The following is a 19,179-nucleotide window of genomic DNA, read 5'->3' as shown; positions in this document are numbered from 1 at the left end:
TCTTTTTTATTTTTATTTTTTTAGATTTTTTTTAAAAAGTTTATTTTTGAGAGAGAGAGAGAGAGATTGAGAGAGCGCGCACAAGTGAGGGAGGGGCAGAGAGAAGGAGAACACAGAATCCGAAGCAGGCTTCAGGCTCTGAGCTGTCAGCAGAGGGCCCAACGCGGGGCTAGAACCCAAGAATCGTGAAATCATGACCTGAGCCAAAGTCGGACCTCACTGACTGAGCCAGCCAGGCGCCCTATTATAAACATTTTTAATAGATAAAGCTAAAATTCAGATACGGTGTTTACCCCTCCCATGGAGTGAATCAATCCTGTTTTGTTTCTTATATTTTTGGGAGCTGGCCTCTCTGCTTTAGTCACAGGCCTCATAGAGCAAGCTTTTCTAATTTGATCATTGGATGAGTGTGTGGCCTATCTCTTTGTATTCTTTTCTTGGGTTATGATCACAGTTAGTGTTAAACTACTACATGCTGCCTAATCACACACGAGGATTTGGTCACCCACATAAACATGATGCTGTTGTGAGTTCATTTTTCTATTTAGAGAAGCACGTCAGCTAGAAATACCTCCAGCTCATTTCCCAGACGCATGCGTGCTAAGCCGGTCGCCAAAATAGCCCCTTGAGTAAGTGGCAGCTTTAAAAACCATCCAGCTGCTGACTTCAAACTAGAAGGTCAGCAAAGGAAAGTGGAAGTTGGATTTTGAATGAGCAAGGTGTCCACAAGGTTTTGACGGTGGTCAGGATTTTGGGAGACTTGAACAGCTAGCCTGGGACTGTTCCTTGGATTTCTTGCCTGTTGCCTCTTTTTGTCTGCTCTCTTCGGACATCACGATGAATGTGCAAGCTTGTTCTAGGTGTGGGTATGGAGTTTATCCTGCTGAGAAGATCAGTTGTCTAGATCAGGTCAGTAGACATGTTTTGGCCTGCGGAAATAAATTGACCAATACGGGAAATTTATCTTCTCACATATGGATGTGTGGTGGTTTTTGAGCCATCCAAAAAATGTATTTCTCACCTTTCTTCAGTTCTACCCATTTCTATCTGTCTTCTGTGTTGCCTTGAAAAGGTTATTCATTTATTTAACGTTGTATTTGTGTGTATGTGTACATGCGTGCTTATCACCATATTATCTCTGAAGATGAGTTTTTACCTGGAAATGTACAAGAATCCTGAGTCTGGGAAAAAAAGGTATTTTTGCTAAATCTTTTCTGTACGATTTCTAGATATGGCATAAAGCGTGTTTTCACTGTGAAGTTTGCAAGATGATGCTATCGGTTAATAACTTTGTGAGTCACCAGAAAAAGCCGTACTGTCACGCGTAAGTGTTTGATGCCCTGCCCCACCACCTCTTGGGTTTTGTTTATTTTTTAACGAGAAGCCAACCAGAGCTTCAAATCACAGTCCAGAGTTAAATCCAAAAATCGTCTTCCCCAAGGTTTTCATTTACATAGAATCACTGACGAGCCCTAAGGCAGGATTTTATGCAAAGGACAGAAAGTTGAAAATTTCAAATTTCTTACAGTAAAATGGTAAATCTATCCACTGTAACCACATATCGAATTATTAAATACTGTGCAGAACAGTGTAATTACCACAGATATACCTATAAAGCTTTAATTTTTTTCTTTTAAATAATTCCAGAATCCATTTCTGGTTTTTTTTCAGAAAATTTTTAAGGGGTCATTTTCTAGTTGAAATTTTTGTACGTTCTGTATATTGAATTTATTTGATTTAATTTTTCTTTCTTTAAGGCCTTGCTTGGAAAATCGTGAACTTAATTATTAAGTTGTATATTTATGAATGTAAAAAACGACTACCTTTAAGAATAGTCACTCAATCATCTTGGATAAAATACATTTCTAATTCTGGTTTATATATATTTTTTCTAGCCATAACCCCAAGAACAACACTTTCACAAGTGTCTATCATACTCCATTAAATCTAAATATGAGGAAGACTCCAGAAGCCATCCATGGGGTAAGTTACTTAATTTTGAATTTCAAAATAGCCTTTAAAGAAACTTTTTTAATTAACTCAGGTTTTTAAGTGTCTGTGTCGACATTGAACCTGCTCATTTTCTTCACTTACATGTGCAAAGCGCATTTAAGTAACAAGTGTTGCTATTTGTCTTACACACTATAGGGGCCGATACCCAAGATAATCTAGCTTGAATATCCAAGGTATTTGTAATCTTTCTCTGTCAGCCAGTCTGTTCACACTGATGATGGTTTACCCGATAGGCCCTGTATGCACTAGGTGCCTAATATGTAAAATGAAGTTTATAGAGTTGGAAAATATTATAAGAGCCTTTCCTTATTTTTTCCCCTGATTATTTTGGTATAGAAAATTAGGGGCGCCTGTGTGACTCAGTCAGTTGAGCATCAGACTCTTGATTTTGGCTCAGGTTATGATCTCACCATTCGTCATATCGAGCCCAGTGTTGGGATCTGCACTGACATTGCGGAGCTTTCTTGGGATCCTCTCTCTCTCTCTCTCTTTCTCTCTCTCTCTCTCTGCCCTTCCCCCACTCATGCTCTCTCGCTCTCTCCTTCTCAAAATAAATGGATACATAAATTAATAAAAAGAAAAAAATTTAAAGGAAAAAAAAAGAAAACGGTAAACTTCTAACTCCACACTCTTAAATCTTTCTAGATTTAGTAGTTCTTAACAATTACTAGCAGCCTCTCTTTCCCCTTGGGATAGCGGCAGGTCAAAGAGGCTTTGATTTGGAAGCCATGTTTGCATAGACATGCATAGACAAGCCGTGTTGATAAGCCAACCTCTTTTGAGAAACCAACAATGGGGTTTTGTCAGAGAGCCGGCTATTGACCGGACGCTCGCGTTTATTAAAACGATGACTCATTTAACTTCTTTCCCCCTGCCCCACAGAAGTTGCTCTGCGGGATGGAGCTGGCAACTTTCTAAAATTAGAAACTTGCACATGAGGGGGAAGACTGTCTGTGATCTGCCCTCCGCATGTCCCCTCACCTCATACTGCCTCTCCTGCCTGGGCAGGCTCCCCTTCTCCGCAGGAAGACCTGTGTTAGATGGAACCTCCCCGATGCCCACTGCCACGTGGCTTATTTCACTAAATGCTTTGCACTGATTGTGAGCTTATTTCTTAGCAGGCTTAGATAACATTTACTCCACAGTCATTTAATTCATTTAGTACACGCCACAATCTGACAAAGTAAGTACGATTATCATCCCCTTCTGCTGAGGAACCTGAGGTGCAGAGTGGCTCACACATGCCTGATCTCGAAGAATTCGCAAGCAATCCTAGATGGCCGAGAGGGTTAATTCTCGGAGGATCTTGTTTTCATCTCCTCATGGCTAAGGGCAGCTCCACAAAACTACAGTAAATACGGAGCGTTGCTCCTACTGAAACAGTGCCACGCATTCTTCTAGGCTCTTTATCCACCTTACCTTGTTTTTTTGTTTTGTTTTGTTTTTTTCACAAGAATCCCCTGTAATATTATCATCTTGCAGCCGGGGAGGCTGAGGCTCAGAGAGGTTGAGTAACTTGGGCGGTTTTACCCAGCTAGTGGAGTGGGTACAAATCCAGGTCTGTCTGACTTTAGAACCCGTATCTTAAACAGCTCCGTTGGCCTAGCGTTGCGTACCTAGAGGGGAGCAAACTGTCCGGAAGGAAGAAGGGACTTGTTTATGTTTACAAACGTCCGGACGTTTCTGAAGTTGCTTAGCCAGAGTGCGGCAGACTAAATGCAAGGAGAAGTGGTTACACATCAGAGGGCTCTTTGTATGTATTGCACTGTCTGCAGAAAGAACCGTGATATCTTTATTTTTCCACACGGCGCTGGCTCTTAACTGGCACGTCCCTGCCTTACAATCCTACCACAGGTCACACAGCATTACCTTTCTTTGAGGCAGAGGTGGATTCATTTTGTTTTAACTGTGTGTGACAGGACGGATCTGAAGGGAGATTATCGCTGGTTCAGTTTCCAGGCACAGGCAGGACGTCTGTGAACTTCCCAGGATGCCTGTGTGTGCGCGTTCGTTTACATCTGTGCGAATATGTGTGTCTGTGTATAAAGATGTATGTGTGCGTGTGGGGAGTGTATGTACGTGTGTCTGTATGTGTGAATCGTGCACGGGCATACACACGCGTGTATGTGATGCGCGTGTACACATATGTGCGTGTACGTGTACGTGTGTGCCTATGTGTATGTGTGAGCGGTGTGTGTGTGTGCATGTGTTCGTCTCTGTATATCTGCGTGTGTGTGGTGTGTGTGTGTGTGCGTGCATATGTGCACGTGCGCGTGTGCGTGTGTGTGTGTGTGTGTGTTATGCCCAGTAATTGCCTGCCGAGGTCACTTTCTCCTGCTTCCCCACCAGCGAAAATTTCAGAGGGACGGCAGCAGTGTCCCTTCTGGGCCCCGGATCTTATAGCCACCTTGGGAAGTGGGATGGATTACTTTCTTACCCTCTTGCATCTCTGAGAGACTTTGCCCACTGAATAAAAACCAAATTCGTTGTACATGTGCTAAAAGAAAAAAGAGAGCAAAAGGGGTGCTGGGGTGATGGTGATGAAGGAGGAAAGTAAAGATTTTGAGTAGGCATTTGGAGCAGGTTGACATTTTTGTGTTTCCTAAATATCTCCCTTTTAAAAATAAATAAATAAACGTTTGAGACACCATTTCCTGTTTGGCAGGCGTGAATGGGATTTTTAGGAGAATAAAACATCTAGATTCTCTTTTATTCAGAGAGTAGACTTTAGCTCTTAATGCTTCCTTACCTCACTAGTGACACCTATGGCCTTTTTCCTCTTCCTGCTTCCTTAGAATGATCTGGAATCTCATGAAAAGTCTCCAGAGAAATAGGCACTCCCCGGTGATGGATTTGTCCTGTGGGTGGAGGACGGCAGATAAGGCTTTCTGTCTATCTTGGTCACACGATTCTGATTCCTTATGTCAGTGGCTCTCAAGGAGGGCAGTTTTACCCCTCGGGGGACATTTGTGATGTCTGTGGACCGTTTAGAGTGTCACAACTGTCAGAGAAGGGTACTGTTGGCATCCGATGGGTAAGGAGCAGGTATGCCACTAACCATCCTGCAATGCACAAGGCAGTCCCCACAAAAAAGAGATACCTGGCCCCAGATACCATCAGCGCTGCTATGCGGAACCCCTGCCTTACATTCACGGGATGTTTGTGGTAGTTTCTCAAGATCCAGGGAAGAAACAGGGAAAATGCTCTCAATTTATATATTTACAGATACACGTATTGGAGCTGCATTAGGCAGTAGCAAGCCTAGAAAGTCCATGAAAGAAAGTGCTCTTAATATGGAAATAGAATTCCCACCTTCTAAACCTGGCTCTGATTACCCATTGAATGATTTTAGTAAGGTCATTTCTTTCCTTTCCGTTTCTTTCTTCAGCTGCAAAATTAAGGATTTACACTTCAGCTTGTTAAAATTGCAGATTTCTGGGCCCCCTTTAGACGGCATAAATTACGATATCTGGGTTTGGACCTAAGATTTTTCGAGTTTTCCTTTTATGGTTAGTCCTGCTTAGGTTCTCCGTAAGAAATCTTTGCCCATCCCGAGGCTGTGAAGATACTGTTGAGACGTCGGTTCTGCCCAAGGTGATCTACACGTTCAGTGCAATCCCAGTCGAAATCCTGGTGGTTTTTGTAAAAAAAAAAAAAAAAAAAAAAAAAAAAGGATTTGTTTTGACGAAAGGGTTCTAAAATTGACTTGAATGCACAAAAGTTCTAGAATAGCCAAGAAATCCTGAAGAACAAAATCAAAGAACTTCAGCCACAAGATTTCAAGACTTACTACAAAAGTAGTTGTAATCAACTTGGTGTAGTATTGGCATAAGAAGGGACAGACTAGCAGAATACAATCCAAGGTCCAGAAATAGGGCTGCACATATGTGGTCACTTGAATTTAGAACGAACATACCACTGGAAGTCGGTGTAGCAAGGACAACCTTTTTTTCTTTTTTAAAGTTTATTTTGAGAGACGGAGGGCACACACGTGAGAGCCGGGGAGGGGAAGAGAGAGGATCCCAAGCAGGCTCCGCACTGTCAGCTGCAGAGCCCAATTTGGGGCTTGATCTCACGAACTGTGAGATCATGACCAGAGTCGAGATCAAGAGCCTGACGCTTAACCGACTGAGCCACGCAGGTGCCCCGAGGACGATCTTTTAATAAAAGGCCATGGGATTATTTGGATATTTGTGTGGGAAAAAAATGAACCTGGGTACCTACTTCACACCCATACACAAAAATTAACTTCAGGTGTACTATAGGTCAAGATCAAGATAACAAAGGTAAAATGATAAAGTGTAGGAGAACGTGTACACGAATCTGGGGAGCCAACGTTTTAACAAGCTCCCGGGTGACTGTTGCACAGACTGAAGTTAAGAGCCACTAGTCTCGTGTCTAGTGTTTCTGACGTTACTCTAACCTGCATACTTGGTGTTGTGTGAGACGTTCATAGGGACTTTCAGTCTTTTTAATTGCACTGCTAAATAGGGTGCTCTGCACAAGCCACCTGGCTGGTGGCACAGGTGAAGCCACAGTGATGCAGTGCGTGTTGCCATCCACTTACGCTGCTTTGTGGGCGAGATTTAGCGAAATCCCTCCAACTTAACTACAGATTTCTTATTTTCCTTCTCTTCTCTGATGAAAACATTACTGCGTTACTGACAACGTCTTCATTGTGCAGGTGGACGACCAGGATGATAGCGAACGGTTTAAATCGGTTTTTCACTGGGACATGAAATCCAGGGATGGGGCAGATGCAGCTAACAGGCAACCCCTGGTGAACGAGGTGAGAGAAGAGGTATGAAGGGGTCTGAAAGAAGGGAAAAGAACGGCACGCTCTGCGAATGAGATGCATTATTATTATTTTTGAATGTTTATTTAATTTTGAGAGAGAGCATGTACGTGTGTGCACGCGCTGGGGAGGGGCAGAGAGAGAGGGAGAGAGAGAATCCCAGGCAGGCTCTGCACGGTCAACATGGAGCCCAACATGGGGCCTGATCCCACGAACTGGGAGATCATGATCTGAGTGGAAGTCAAGAGTCGGACACCTAACCCACTGGGCCACCCAGGCACCCTGAGATGCACCTTTATTTTTACTTCTAGAGGAATTGATTAGGCTTTCGTTCACCCAGTTTGTGATTGCAGCTGTCTACAGAGGACATCCATCAACAGGCCATGGGGTCATCTCTACCGTATCTGCTCCCAGTCCAAACTCACTAGTCAGTTTGTTGCTTCCAACCACGGTGTTTCTGTCCCTGGGAACAACCACCCAGGCTGGAAACCACGGCTGCCCTTTCTCCCTCTGATACGCCACTCAGCTCCACCCTTTCCCTGCATTTCACTCTCCCTGCTCTGATCCACATCATCTCCTGTCGAGTGACATTGGTCACACATCACTTCTTGGGTAGCCCTAACTTACCCTTCCTACCACCTGAGAATTTATGCTCACTCTCTATGGAGAGTCTTCTTTCAAAATTCCTCAGCAATTTACTTTTTAAAACAATTTTTAATATTTATTTATTTTTGAGAGAGAGAGAGAGAGACAGAGACAGAGACAGAGCAGGAGCATGGGAGGGGCAGAGAGAGAGAGAGGGAGACACAGAATCCGAAGCAGGCTCCAGGCTCTGAACCGTCAGCGCAGAACCCGACTCAGGGCTCGAACTCACGAACTGCAAGATCATGACCTGAGCTGAAGTCGAACACTCGAACGACTCAGCCACCCAGGTGCCCCTCAGCCATTTACTTTTAATTATACATGCGATACTTGCATTTTCCTCGTTGCAAAAAAAAAAATCCAACGTACAAAGTTAACCCCTTCCCTTATTCACCATCGCCAGTCAGTCCCTCCGTAGACGTACCTGTCGTTCGCAGTCTTGTGGGTATTCTTTCAGACTTTACTCATTTAGAAACATGTAATTCATTTCTTAGTACTTCCACTTGGATATGACTACTGCCACTTATTGGGGGATCTCTAATGAATTATTTAACCATTCTTTGGCTTTCTCCTTTATAAACTGAACTTCTGTCTTTCCAGATCTCCGGTTTGCCCCACGTCCAGCCCACTTGGTTCCCCATTTCTTCCCCACAATTCCAATCAGATTCACCTCCTCATGGTCTTTCATACGAAGCCCGTCATTGCCTTCATGCTTTTGTTCCTGGTAGTCTCCACCCTAGGAATTTATTCAACAAATACTTACTGAGTCAATTATGTGCCAGGCACTGTTCTAGGCTGTTAGAACAGTTCTAGGCTGTTCATCAGTGAACAAAACTGATGAAAAGCCCAACCTTCTAGAATGGTTGTCCGTCTTCCTCTCTTTGCCCCTGTTAACTGGCCTCAGCCTTGAAGGTTCAGCTCAGATTCCATCTTCCTGCCAAGAGTGGGGCCCATCTCATGTAGATCGCTTCTTAAAACCTTGTGTTTATCACCAATACGGTACATTTAAGCACACAAACATTTTCTAATCACTACCTATTTTGTATGTTGGTTTTATCTCCCTGGATAGGCCACAGATGTCTTACATAAAGAACTGTCTTCCCTTTTTTCTTTTTTTTTTTGCTTTTCTGTTCCCAATGTTAATTGCTTATCCCGAGATCAGGCACATGACAGGTAGTAGGTTTTTGCAGTGTGTCTGAATAATGCTGGTTAATCTCACATTGCCCCTCCATAGCGACTCCCCACTGCTCAATCTGGGTGCAAAGATGAGCAAAGAAATGTTAAGTTATATTTAGAACCCTTCTATGATATAAGTGAATCTGAGAAAGTTCAACTTTTTAGGATATTAGGTTATTTTCTAGGTGAAAAAAGTGAACATTTTTGTTAGGTGAGACCCACCATATGCCAATAGGAATTTATAGCCTTTAGAGAATTTCTCTTATGTTAACAGTGTATGTGAGCATGCTGGGAGGATGGGGTAGGTCTCACCAACCAATGTGTAGGGTGTGTGCTTATGCATTTGTGTGTTTCCTTTATAGAGAGGCTACTGGACCGGATATGGGGAAGGGAGTGGTTGGTGCCCAGGAGCTCTGCCAGATCCTGAAATCGTAAGGATGGTGGAGGCCCGAAAGTCTCTTGGTGAGGTAAGGGCCCTAGACATTACTCTAGCAATTAGTTTGATCGTTTCTTTATCTTAAGATTGTGGTAGACAGACTACTGACCCCTCCTCCAGAGGTTACCATGTGCCAATCCCTGGAACTGTGTATCTGTTACCTTATATGGCCAAGAGGATTTTGCAGATGTGACTAAGCTAAAGATCTTGAGATAGGAAGATTACCCTAGATTATTAGGGTGGACCCAGTGTAACCACAAGGGTCCCTATAAGGAGGGAGGCGAAAGGGTCAGAATCAGAGACAAGGTGAGGTGATAACAGAAGCAGAGGTCAAAGCCATGTGGAGCCACACATGAAGGGTGCAAGTGGCCTCTAGAAGCTGGAAAAGGTAAAGAAATGGAGTCTCCTCTAAAGCCTTCAGGACGGACCAGCCCTGATCACCCGTTTTGGACTTCTGCCCCGCCCCCAACACTGTAAGAGAGATTTCAGTAGATTTTCATGTAGAAAAGGCAACGTTGGCCCAGATTATGCAAGTCCTTAATGATTTGCACACTTCTAGTCCCTCCACACACCCAGGGCACTTTGAAGAAAGTGCCTTTGAAGAAACCACCTTGGAAACTATCATTAGTCTTTGGTGACTCAGCCTTCAGCAGATAGAAAGAAAACAGAAACACAAATGCTGTGGTGCCCGGTGTCATTAGGAAGGCTAATCATCGGAAGTACTCACAAAGTTAGAAGGGAAAACTAATGTTTTGTTCTCAATGCCATGGAACTAATTCTCGTAGACAAGTTATGGAAGAGTCTCCCGCACATTAACCGCTGCATTAGCATACCAGCCATTGGGTCAAAGGGGTTGTGTCCTCTTTGGGTCCCCTTGGGTTGTATCAGGTTCCATAGAATTCGATGTAAGCATTGAAGGGGAAGCCCCTTGACCTGGGAAACATGATTTCTTCAGTGTTGACAGTGTTACTCAAATCGCCAACGGAATGACACCTTCAGGTTTACTGCAGGTGATCGAAGTGTTTTTCAACTACCTTATAAATCCAGCAGCATTGGTTCTGGTGGTGCTTTCAATGGCAGCTTTACTTGTTCTCACCTCATATCATTCTGAATCTCGTGCTGACATTGGTTCTGACCAGCAGGAATATACAGAAGACTATGAGCAACAGAGGGGCAAGGGGAGTTTCCCAGCCATGATCACACCTGCCTATCAAAGAGCCAAGAAAGCCAACCAGCTGGCCAGCCAAGTGAGTGCCCTAGTGCTGGTTCACCATAGGTTATGCTAATTTTTGTCACCAGTGAGCCTCTGGGATTCAGGTAAAAACCACTAAGAGAGTGCTTATGGACAGTAGGTGTCATTAGTGCGGTATTATGGAGACAGCTGTGTCCTCATCTTTTCCTTGCCCGTTGTCTTCTGTGCCTTGATTGGGCCACATTGACCAAATGGAGAATACACCAGGTTGCCTACCCAAAGACTGGACCGAACAATTTCTCAAGGTCGCTTTAGCATTTCAGATACTGATTTTTATGAAGTGGATGGCAGATCCGCCTGAAGAATAGCAAAGCTTGTTGGCTAAGAGGTCAGATTTTTGGAGCCAGAATGCTAGGATTTGAATCCTGGCTGTCTCACTTACTAGCTGTGTGACCATGAGAAAATTACTAAGCCTCTCTGTTCCTCGGCTGCTCATTTGTAAAATGGGGAAAATAGTAGTCCTGCCTCATGTGATTGTTATGGAGAGGAAGTGAGTTAGTATTTGTTAATGTTTAGTTCCTGGCACTCTCTTGGACTTGACACATGAACATTGGTGCTTTTTAAAGAGGAGCTTATAAAGCAAGCCCTAAAAACTTGCCATGGGCTTGTGCTGAGTGTAGCCCGATGGAATAGCTTCAGGACAGCTGCAAGGAAAGGTCCTCACAAAGGCTGGTGGGTATGACCTTGACTCTCTGCTGTCTCTTCATCAGGTGGAATACAAGAGAGGGCATGATGAACGTATCTCCACATTCTCCACGGTGGCGGATACCCCTGAGTTGCTACGGGCCAAGGCAGGGGGACAGCTTCAAAGCGATGTAAGAAATGATGGAGGCCAAGACCCTGTGATTCTCCTTTAAGAGTCTCTATTTCTTCCTTCCTTGGAGGTGGAGGGAGGAAGTATGTAGGAGGCCTCTCAGTCCCATGTGGGAGCCAGGAAGAACTTTCTGAGGTCAAGGATGGTCAAGTCAGATAGGTCAGCTAGCACAGACCTTGTGAAAACTCTTTCTTAGGGAGAAAACTTAGATAGTATCAGTAACAAATCAGGTGTATGTGATTAATCTGAAAAAATTCTTCCCTTGTCCCTGCAAATTACAGAACGTAAACTTCTAAAGAATTTCTACCGTTTGCCTTTTCACAGCCCAGTTGCTCCTTAGCATAACAAGACCAAGAACTTAGTCTTCTTCTGAGTGGGAAGTTTAAGCACAAATCCGTGTTCAGCTTAATGAGTGGCTCCCACTTGCCTTTGGTGGAGAAGCCTCTTTTGTCTCCCAAACTCGACTGGTGGCTCCTTGAGGGCAGAAGCCTTACTGCTCCGCCCAGCCCCACCACCTGGCCCACAGTAGGTGCTTCATAAGTAGGTGTTGAATTCTGTATTGAATATCTCTGTGCACCAGGCATTGTGCTGGGTTTGGGGAAAAAAGAAGGTAAATAAGACGCGTGTGGTCCATCAAGCTGTAAGCCAATGATGCCATAGGGGGACATGGAGGGAGTTATGCAACCCCTCATCAGATTGCATGCTAGATACTGGGACTGTGGCATGAGTTTCATTTTCTTTTTTTTTTTTTTTCATTTTCCAGGTGAGATACTCAGAAGACTATGAACAGCAGAGAGGGAAAGGCAGTTTTCCTGCTATGATCACCCCTGCTTATCAGATAGCCAAGAGAGCCAATGAGCTGGCGAGTGATGTGAGTGTCCGCGGCAGTGTTTTCACGTTAGGGGAGGAAGCGGGAAGTTACCTGGACCTGGCGAGTACCACTTCCTGTCTGCTTTTGCATGCATCGTGGTCCAGGAAGTAGCTCTCCTTCAGAACTCTGAAGCCGTTTTACCAAGACGATGATCTGGCACGTTTATGTCTGAGACACACTCCCTGGACCCAAGCAGGAAAAAAAAAAAAAAAAAAAAACATTCCACAAAACACTTGGTTTTACTCCCCTGGCTTCTGTGCACAGAAGGTTAAATTCACCAGGTTTGTCCTTTGCCTTCGTTTAGGTGAGGTACCATCAACAGTATCAAAGAGAAATGAAGGGGGTGGCTAGTCCAGCTGCCGGAGCTGCAGGTGCATCGTCAAGGGAATGTATGGACCAGTATGGCCAGGTATGTGACACATCACTTGCTTTCTGACGGTCAGTTCTCAGGTCAGCAGCCCACTAGCCTGCGACACACCAATGACCCTTTCATCCGGGGTTGGGCTGTGGTTCATGTTGCCCTATTTATGAGAGGTGGATTTTCCCAGCCAGACAGCAACCACGAATAATGACACAGGGCTCCACCTGATCCACCAAGGAAAAACAGTTTCTCAATGCTTTTCCTTTTCTTTTTTAAAATAAAGAACCTATGCCAATATGGTTGATTTGGCAAGAGGAAAGCATTCTCACCTATTTATTGAAGAATGGTCCCAAGGCCTAAGACTGGCTAATTTTAACTCATCCCTGTAGAAGTGTGAAAGGGATCCATATGCACGTCTCAAAAACTATTGGGCACTTCACTGAATAGCAGGACTCATGTCTTAGAAAGTACATGTCTTATGGAGGTTACTGGATAAAGCAGTATGCCAGAGGATGTGTATCTTTTCCCCAGTTTCACTTCTCACATGAACTACTTATTGATGGGGTATAGGGGCAGGTTGAGATGATAATTAGAAGCTCATTTTTATTTGTATGTCCCTCTGTATTTTCTGGTGCTGTTTAAACAGGTGTAGGAGAGAAAGGGAACGTTGTTTTTTCACCATTGTAAGTAAAGGGTATTGGACGGCCATGTGTGTTCTGGAAGATGCCATTCAGTGGGCTTAGTTGATTTTTTAAAAATTAATTGGAATGTTGTTCGAATTTTTGGTCAGTGGCTAGACTCTACAACATACATGATTTATTCGACATACGTCGTTTATGGAAGGAAACAACATATTTCTCTTTAGAAAAATAAAACATCTCTTCATATGGGGGAGACACTCATGTAAGACTTGGGATGTGTGTGAAAATAGATTGTGACCCCTTTGCAAATGTTGAGTTTTGAATTAAAAAGTCCCTTTTATTAAATTCCATAAGTTAATTAAATGGTCTCCATGCTTTAAACCCAATGAAATTATGTCTTTCTTGGTTTCATGTTTTAAGTATATTTTATAGAAGGCTCAAGACAACGTTAAAAAATCACTTTTAAGAAATATTTGGTTCCTATATTTGGCAAAAAATATTTTGCTCTAAATGTGGACAGAGCTATCTGCCAGTACGTGAGCGTGTCTAGACATATCTATGCACATCGATGAGATGTAACCTCATAGTGTCATAGTTATTTTCTTGGCTGAAGTTTCTGGTCACGGTAATAACAAATCCAAGAATCAAAGTGGGTGTCGTTTAATAGCACCGCCAGCAACTGTTGAGAGGATCAGTCTTGGGTGGCATTTCCTTGTTTGATATAGCGGGACCCGCCAGGCATGAGTAGGAGGGAGTGAGAGAGAAGCAGACAGACAGTCAGATAAACTATAAATATCTGTAGTGCCTAAAATGCCATACAATTCATTCTTCTTTTCAACGAGTAACTGTTTTTTTTAGGTTAATGGACTGTATCATATCATCAACGTATTGTTTGTAACCAGTCAATTCCCCAGTAGGATTGAGTGCCTCGCTAAAAGATTTACACACCCGACATAGATACACACAAGCAGAGAAGTTAAACTAAAGCTACAAACCAAACCTACACCATAGAGCGGAATGGGAAAGAGGGGATTACCAAAGAATTCGAGAGCCTTTCTTCTTCTTCTTTTTTTTTTTTAAGCTTAACTTTTTTTACTTATTGCATTTGGCCCCAAACATTCTGGCATCCAAACATAAAAGAGCACTCGGACTGAACAGTTGTCATTATTGGATAAAAAGGAAGCCTGGGTTTTCTAATTTGACCCAGCTGTTTTATTTAAGAAAATGCGTGTGCCATGGGGCGCCTGGGTGGTTCCGTCGGTTGAGCGTCCGACTTGGGCTCAGGTCATGATCTCACAGTTCGTGGGTTCGAGCCCCACGTCGGGCTCTGTGCTGACAGCTCGGAGCCTGGAGCCTGCTTCGGATTCTGTGTCCCCCTCTCTCTCTGCCCCTCCCCCGCTCGTGCTCTGTCTCTGTCTCTCTCTCTCTCTCAAAAATAAACATTAAAAAATTTTAAGAAAATGTGCGTGCCAGACTCTGACCCTGGTACAGAAGCAGGGCAGGCCTTTGTCTTGGAGGAGGCAGGAGGTGGAGGGAGTCCTGAGCCCCAGGGGGCACATGAGGTAGTTTCGCATTTGTGGGAACACAGATGAGGAAGCAGCTGATTCTGCCTGGGGCAGGACTGGGAATGAGGGAGGAGCTCCCGAGAGAGAGGGTGGCGTCTGACAGGGTCTTGAAGTATATCCCACTGCCAGGAAAGGCTTATGCCAGTGAACATCATGATGGTTCCATGGGGGAGGTTTGCTTTCGTGGGAGTCGGCGCATGGTGTGGGGAAGAGGAAGGAAGAAACAGGCCCAGATTATAATAGTCTGGGATATACATTTAGTCCCATTTAGAGCCTTTCACCCCAAATACAAAAATTCAAATAGTTAATAATGCTCTTCTTGGCAAATTCACATACATTGCTGGGGAAATGGCATCTTGCATGTTAATGGGTTTCTCTGCAGAGATCTGTTAACGGGCCCAAGAAAGGTAGCATCTGAGATTACTGGAAGACAGAGGGACCTCCCAGGTGTCAGATATGACATGAGTACTCCGTGTACTCATGGAGATTTGTAGAATGTCCGCATTTATCTGGTGGAAATGATGAAGGTGATGATGATAATAGTTACCATTTACTTCGTGCTGTGTGCCAGGGACCAGTAAGTAGACGTGACCACCAAGTCTACCATCTTAGCCACCACATGGTATTGCTGGGCCCTGGAGGGACCAGTGTGGGTGGACCTCTACGGCAACAGGCTCTAGGAGGTATCATTGCTAGTCCCCCCCCCCCCCCACCGCCATCCAGGGAGGGGAGCATCACTGATGGTAGTTTTCGACTGGCCCAGCAGGGTTACTTGGAGGAATATGAGGAGCACAGAGGAAAAGGCAGCTTCCCCGCCATGATCACGCCAGCTTATCAGAACGCCAAGAAAGCCAATGAACTCGCCAGTGATGTAAGTACCTCATCGGGAAGACCCACAGGTCAGTTTCTTAGAGCTGAGCCAGAGTAAAATGGTAGCCCTCAGTTTCTCTCCAAATTTCTGACATCTGCTTCTTTTGTTCAGACTCTTCGGTCACAGTTATCTGCTTCAAAGGAGACTGGCACAAACAGTGGAACTCCCTTTAGGTCAGCCGAAGCAGGCGCAGATGCTGGGCTAGCCAGATGAGCGGGGCTAGAAGAGTCTTCGCTGAACGGCCCATCTAGAAACCTAGCACTTTAGGGGAAGAGCTGATTAAAATCAGCCATATGATTATCAAACTGGGTATAACCCAGTTGATAAAATGATTTTTATTTGCAGAACGTTGGCCAGCTGGCGGTCCTTGAAAGATAGGCTATAATTAAACTCGGTAGAGGGACGTGCACACATAGATCTAACACAACAACTTGAGCTTGGTCTATATATAGTTAGAAGCCAGCCATGGTTTTCACACCCCGCTTGCTCTACTCCTTTACGCTGTCCTATTCCGTTATTATACCCATTTGCCAAGGAAGGTGCACTCTTGCCTCAAGAGGATAAATACCCATTTGCCAAGGAAGGTGCCTCAAGAGGATAAGTAAAACACATTACTCCTTTTGCCCCTCATTAGCAGGTTAAGTGAGAAAATATGTTGAAACCATGGGCAGGCTGGGTTTGGAACGATACCTTTTGGTACAATTGTTTCAAGATGTCTCTTCATGCAGAATTAAGCATAAAGGGCACCAAGTGTGAAAGGGGCCAGTAAAAATTTTAATACAAAAGGAACCAAGTAGTTTATGGATTTCATGGAGAAAAAAGTCCCTGTGATTTTTTAATTTTCCCTTCAGAAAGTTCTATTAAGTAAATGTTGACGTTAAATGTGAGGTCATTTTGGAGTCACTTCTCTCCTGAAGCATGAAAACAACAATTCCTTCCTTGTGTGTTTCTTTCAGATAAAATACAGGCAGGACTTCAACAAGATGAAAGGGCCTGCACATTATCACTCCCTCCCAGCTCAAGACAACTTGGTTCTCAAGCGGGCACAGAGTGTGAACAAGCTTGTGAGCGAGGTGCGTGTGGGGGACAGTGGACACTGGGGCGACCCCAGAGTGAAAAATGCCACGGACTGTGGCTTATGCGCTATACGTCGTTACCAGTTCCCATGGAACGAATGCGCTGTAAAAAGCAACTCACAAGAGAGCCCAGAATCAAACAACCTGAACTTAAAATTAAGTGTTTCCAAGGGTTCAAAAGTTTCTTCTCAAATTCCCATAGGGCTGTAGACTGTCAGACATTTCAGGCAGTAGATTTTTAGGTGCAGGATACTGCCCTAGCCAACCTTTATCACGATATGTCATTGTCAAAGAGTGGACATCGATCATGAGAAAGTGTTTGCAGCGTTGCACGTCTCTTATCCTCTTATAATTCTAGCCAGCTTTCCCAGAAGCTGTGTGTGTCGTATGAATTCCCGTTACCTTGGAGGCTGGACTGGCTGCCAGGCGCTGTGTGTTGTTTGGGCTGCCTGGTATTTCAGAGTTTTTGAATTGCTGGGACTCTGGCAAGGAAATAACCCCTGGAGCTCCCAAATCCTCATCACGCCCTCCAGTCCTTTCTTTCACAGCAGCCTCTCACTGGCATTTCCTCTCTGGATCCTAAAGGCATTTGAGTTAGCAGTCTCTTGCGACAGGGAAGAATGAGAGCTGATAAAAGTAATCCCTTAATCAGTTATCCGCAACTGAGAAATAGATATTCAAATATCCTAAAATATTTTTCTTCTCTAACCTCAAAAGGCCCGTCCTTAACCCCGAACTGTTACTTACTCTGCGGTCCTCTAACCTTGGGCTGCTCAGAATCCCCGAGAGTGACATTTTCCGCATCTTAGCAGGACACGCACGTATTTTGGAGTCATAGATGGGTGCCTAGGTCTTGGAATCTGCTCTTTAAACAAATGTTCATGATGGTTTTGATGCTCCAGGCCAGAGGTCAGCGAACTACAACCCGAGTGCCAAATCTGACCCATAGCCCGGTTTTGTAGATAAAGGTTTATTGGAACACCACCACCTCATGTTTGGTTACACGTTGTCGATGACTGCTTTCACACCACAAGAACAGAATCCGGTAGTTGCCGGAACTTGCTCTCGATTCACGGAACAGTGGATCTAGATGGAACCTTTGGAATTGTTAGGTCCTCACTTTGTCGTAGGTCTGGAAAAGTAGAGTATCTTATTCTGGTTTAGAGAGACTTTCAGGAACAGAATTGGAACCAGATCTCTGAAAGTACCATTTTACCACCCAGGAAAAACACTGTTAACATTTTGGCCTTTGTCTGGGTGAAGATACTATAACCTAGTTTATGAATATGAAGACATTTATAGATTAGAATTCAACTATATTTACGGTCTGGTGTACTTTTTTCACTTTATATCAGATTGTGAGCATTATAATGCATCTTGCATACTTTATTTATTAAAAAAAAATTTTTTTTAACGTTTATTTTTGAGACAGAGAGAGACAGAGAGAGACAGAGCATGAATGGGGGAGGGTCAGAGAGAGAGGGAGACACAGAATCCGAAACAGGCTCCAGGCTCTGAGCGGTCAGCACAGAGCCCAACGCGGGGCTCGAACTCACGGACCGCGAGATCATGACCTGAGCTGAAGTTGGACGCTTAACCGACTGAGCCACCCAGGCGCCCCACATCTTGCATACTTTAACAAGCATGTTTCCACCATATGTTTTATAAGATAGGATAACAAATTATATATATTTTCTTGGTGAGGTGTCACAAGAGAACCTTCGGTTTCTTTTCGCTGTTATGTTTATCCCGTAAGACAAACCAGTCGTGCTCTATTCGTGGTAATCAGTCTGCAGCTGCCTCCTCCAATTACCTAGCATGACTTGGAGTCTATTTCATGACTGTAGCCTCACATCTTGCATCCAGCTACCCAGGGGAGCTCAACTAGCCAACCCACTTAAAATTAGAAGGCACTCGATGCATCTGTTAGTGGTCTCAGTTATTATACTGCTTTGTAAAGCAACTTTTGGGCCTACGTTTTATTGAAGTGTACATACGGAGAAGTGTATAGGTCATGTGTACATAAGGGAAAGGATTTCCACAAGTGGACACATCTGTGCGCCTAGCATCCAGATCAAGAAACAGGACATGACTCAGACATATCCCTCCCAATCCCACAGACACTTTCCCCCAAGAGTGACCACTGTCCTGATTTCTCAAACCTGTTTTTCCCCTTCTTGGGCTCTATGAAATCTTACTGTAGTTTCTCTTGAAAGGGACTATTTAATTTTCAGAACCAAATTGTTGATTTACTTATTTATTATTTGAAAGGAAAACATGTACTGCTAACTTACAGTATCCTATGCCTGATCTTTTTAAATGCTGGGTTGAAAGTTTTCTAAAAATATCCTAGTAAAGTCCTGGTGACATTTTTCAAGAGTGGCTTCGGGCTTGGTTTTACTGTGCATCTGGTGTTTTGGTTTCCAAGGTGGAATATAAGAAGGACCTGGAAAGTAGTAAAGGTCACAGTATCAACTACTGTGAGACGCCTCAATTCAGGAACGTGAGCAAGATCTCAAAATTCACCAGTGATGTGAGTTTTTAACACCTCAGCGTTGGTTTGGGGTTTTGTTGATGAGCTAGTTTCTAGGTCTCTTAGAGACAGTCTGTGTGAACATATCTGTTTGTCCCGGAAGCATGGCCTCTCAGGCACGAATACCTAAGAG

At 44.0% G+C, this 19,179-nt stretch overlaps 1 protein-coding gene across 11 annotated transcripts in view; it reads left to right on the top strand.

The window, feature by feature from the left end:
• The first annotated feature begins 659 nt into the window (after positions 1–659).
• Positions 660–19,179, top strand: part of LOC123577087 (nebulin related anchoring protein) — a 70,019-nt gene continuing 51,499 nt past the window's right edge. For 4 of the 11 annotated variants that reach the window (XM_045438986.1, XM_045438982.1, XM_045438987.1 and 1 more), the window contains exons 1-12: positions 660–909; positions 1,230–1,324; positions 1,896–1,983; positions 6,698–6,814; positions 8,989–9,093; positions 10,202–10,309; positions 11,025–11,129; positions 11,892–11,999; positions 12,304–12,408; positions 15,330–15,437; positions 16,394–16,510; positions 18,942–19,046. In XM_045438986.1, the coding sequence (XP_045294942.1) occupies positions 838–909; positions 1,230–1,324; positions 1,896–1,983; positions 6,698–6,814; positions 8,989–9,093; positions 10,202–10,309; positions 11,025–11,129; positions 11,892–11,999; positions 12,304–12,408; positions 15,330–15,437; positions 16,394–16,510; positions 18,942–19,046 (1,233 nt within the window). In that variant the 5' untranslated portion in view covers positions 660–837. The remainder of the gene's footprint in view (positions 910–1,229; positions 1,325–1,895; positions 1,984–6,697; positions 6,815–8,988; positions 9,094–10,201; positions 10,310–11,024; positions 11,130–11,891; positions 12,000–12,303; positions 12,409–15,329; positions 15,438–16,393; positions 16,511–18,941; positions 19,047–19,179) is intronic. The other 7 variants (XM_045438985.1, XM_045438980.1, XM_045438979.1 and 4 more) reach the window with 6 other exon arrangements.

This window comes from Leopardus geoffroyi, chromosome D2 (assembly GCF_018350155.1).
Source record: "Leopardus geoffroyi isolate Oge1 chromosome D2, O.geoffroyi_Oge1_pat1.0, whole genome shotgun sequence".
Classification (NCBI taxonomy): Eukaryota; Metazoa; Chordata; class Mammalia; order Carnivora; family Felidae; genus Leopardus; species Leopardus geoffroyi.
This window is presented reverse-complemented; position numbering and strand designations above follow the sequence as displayed.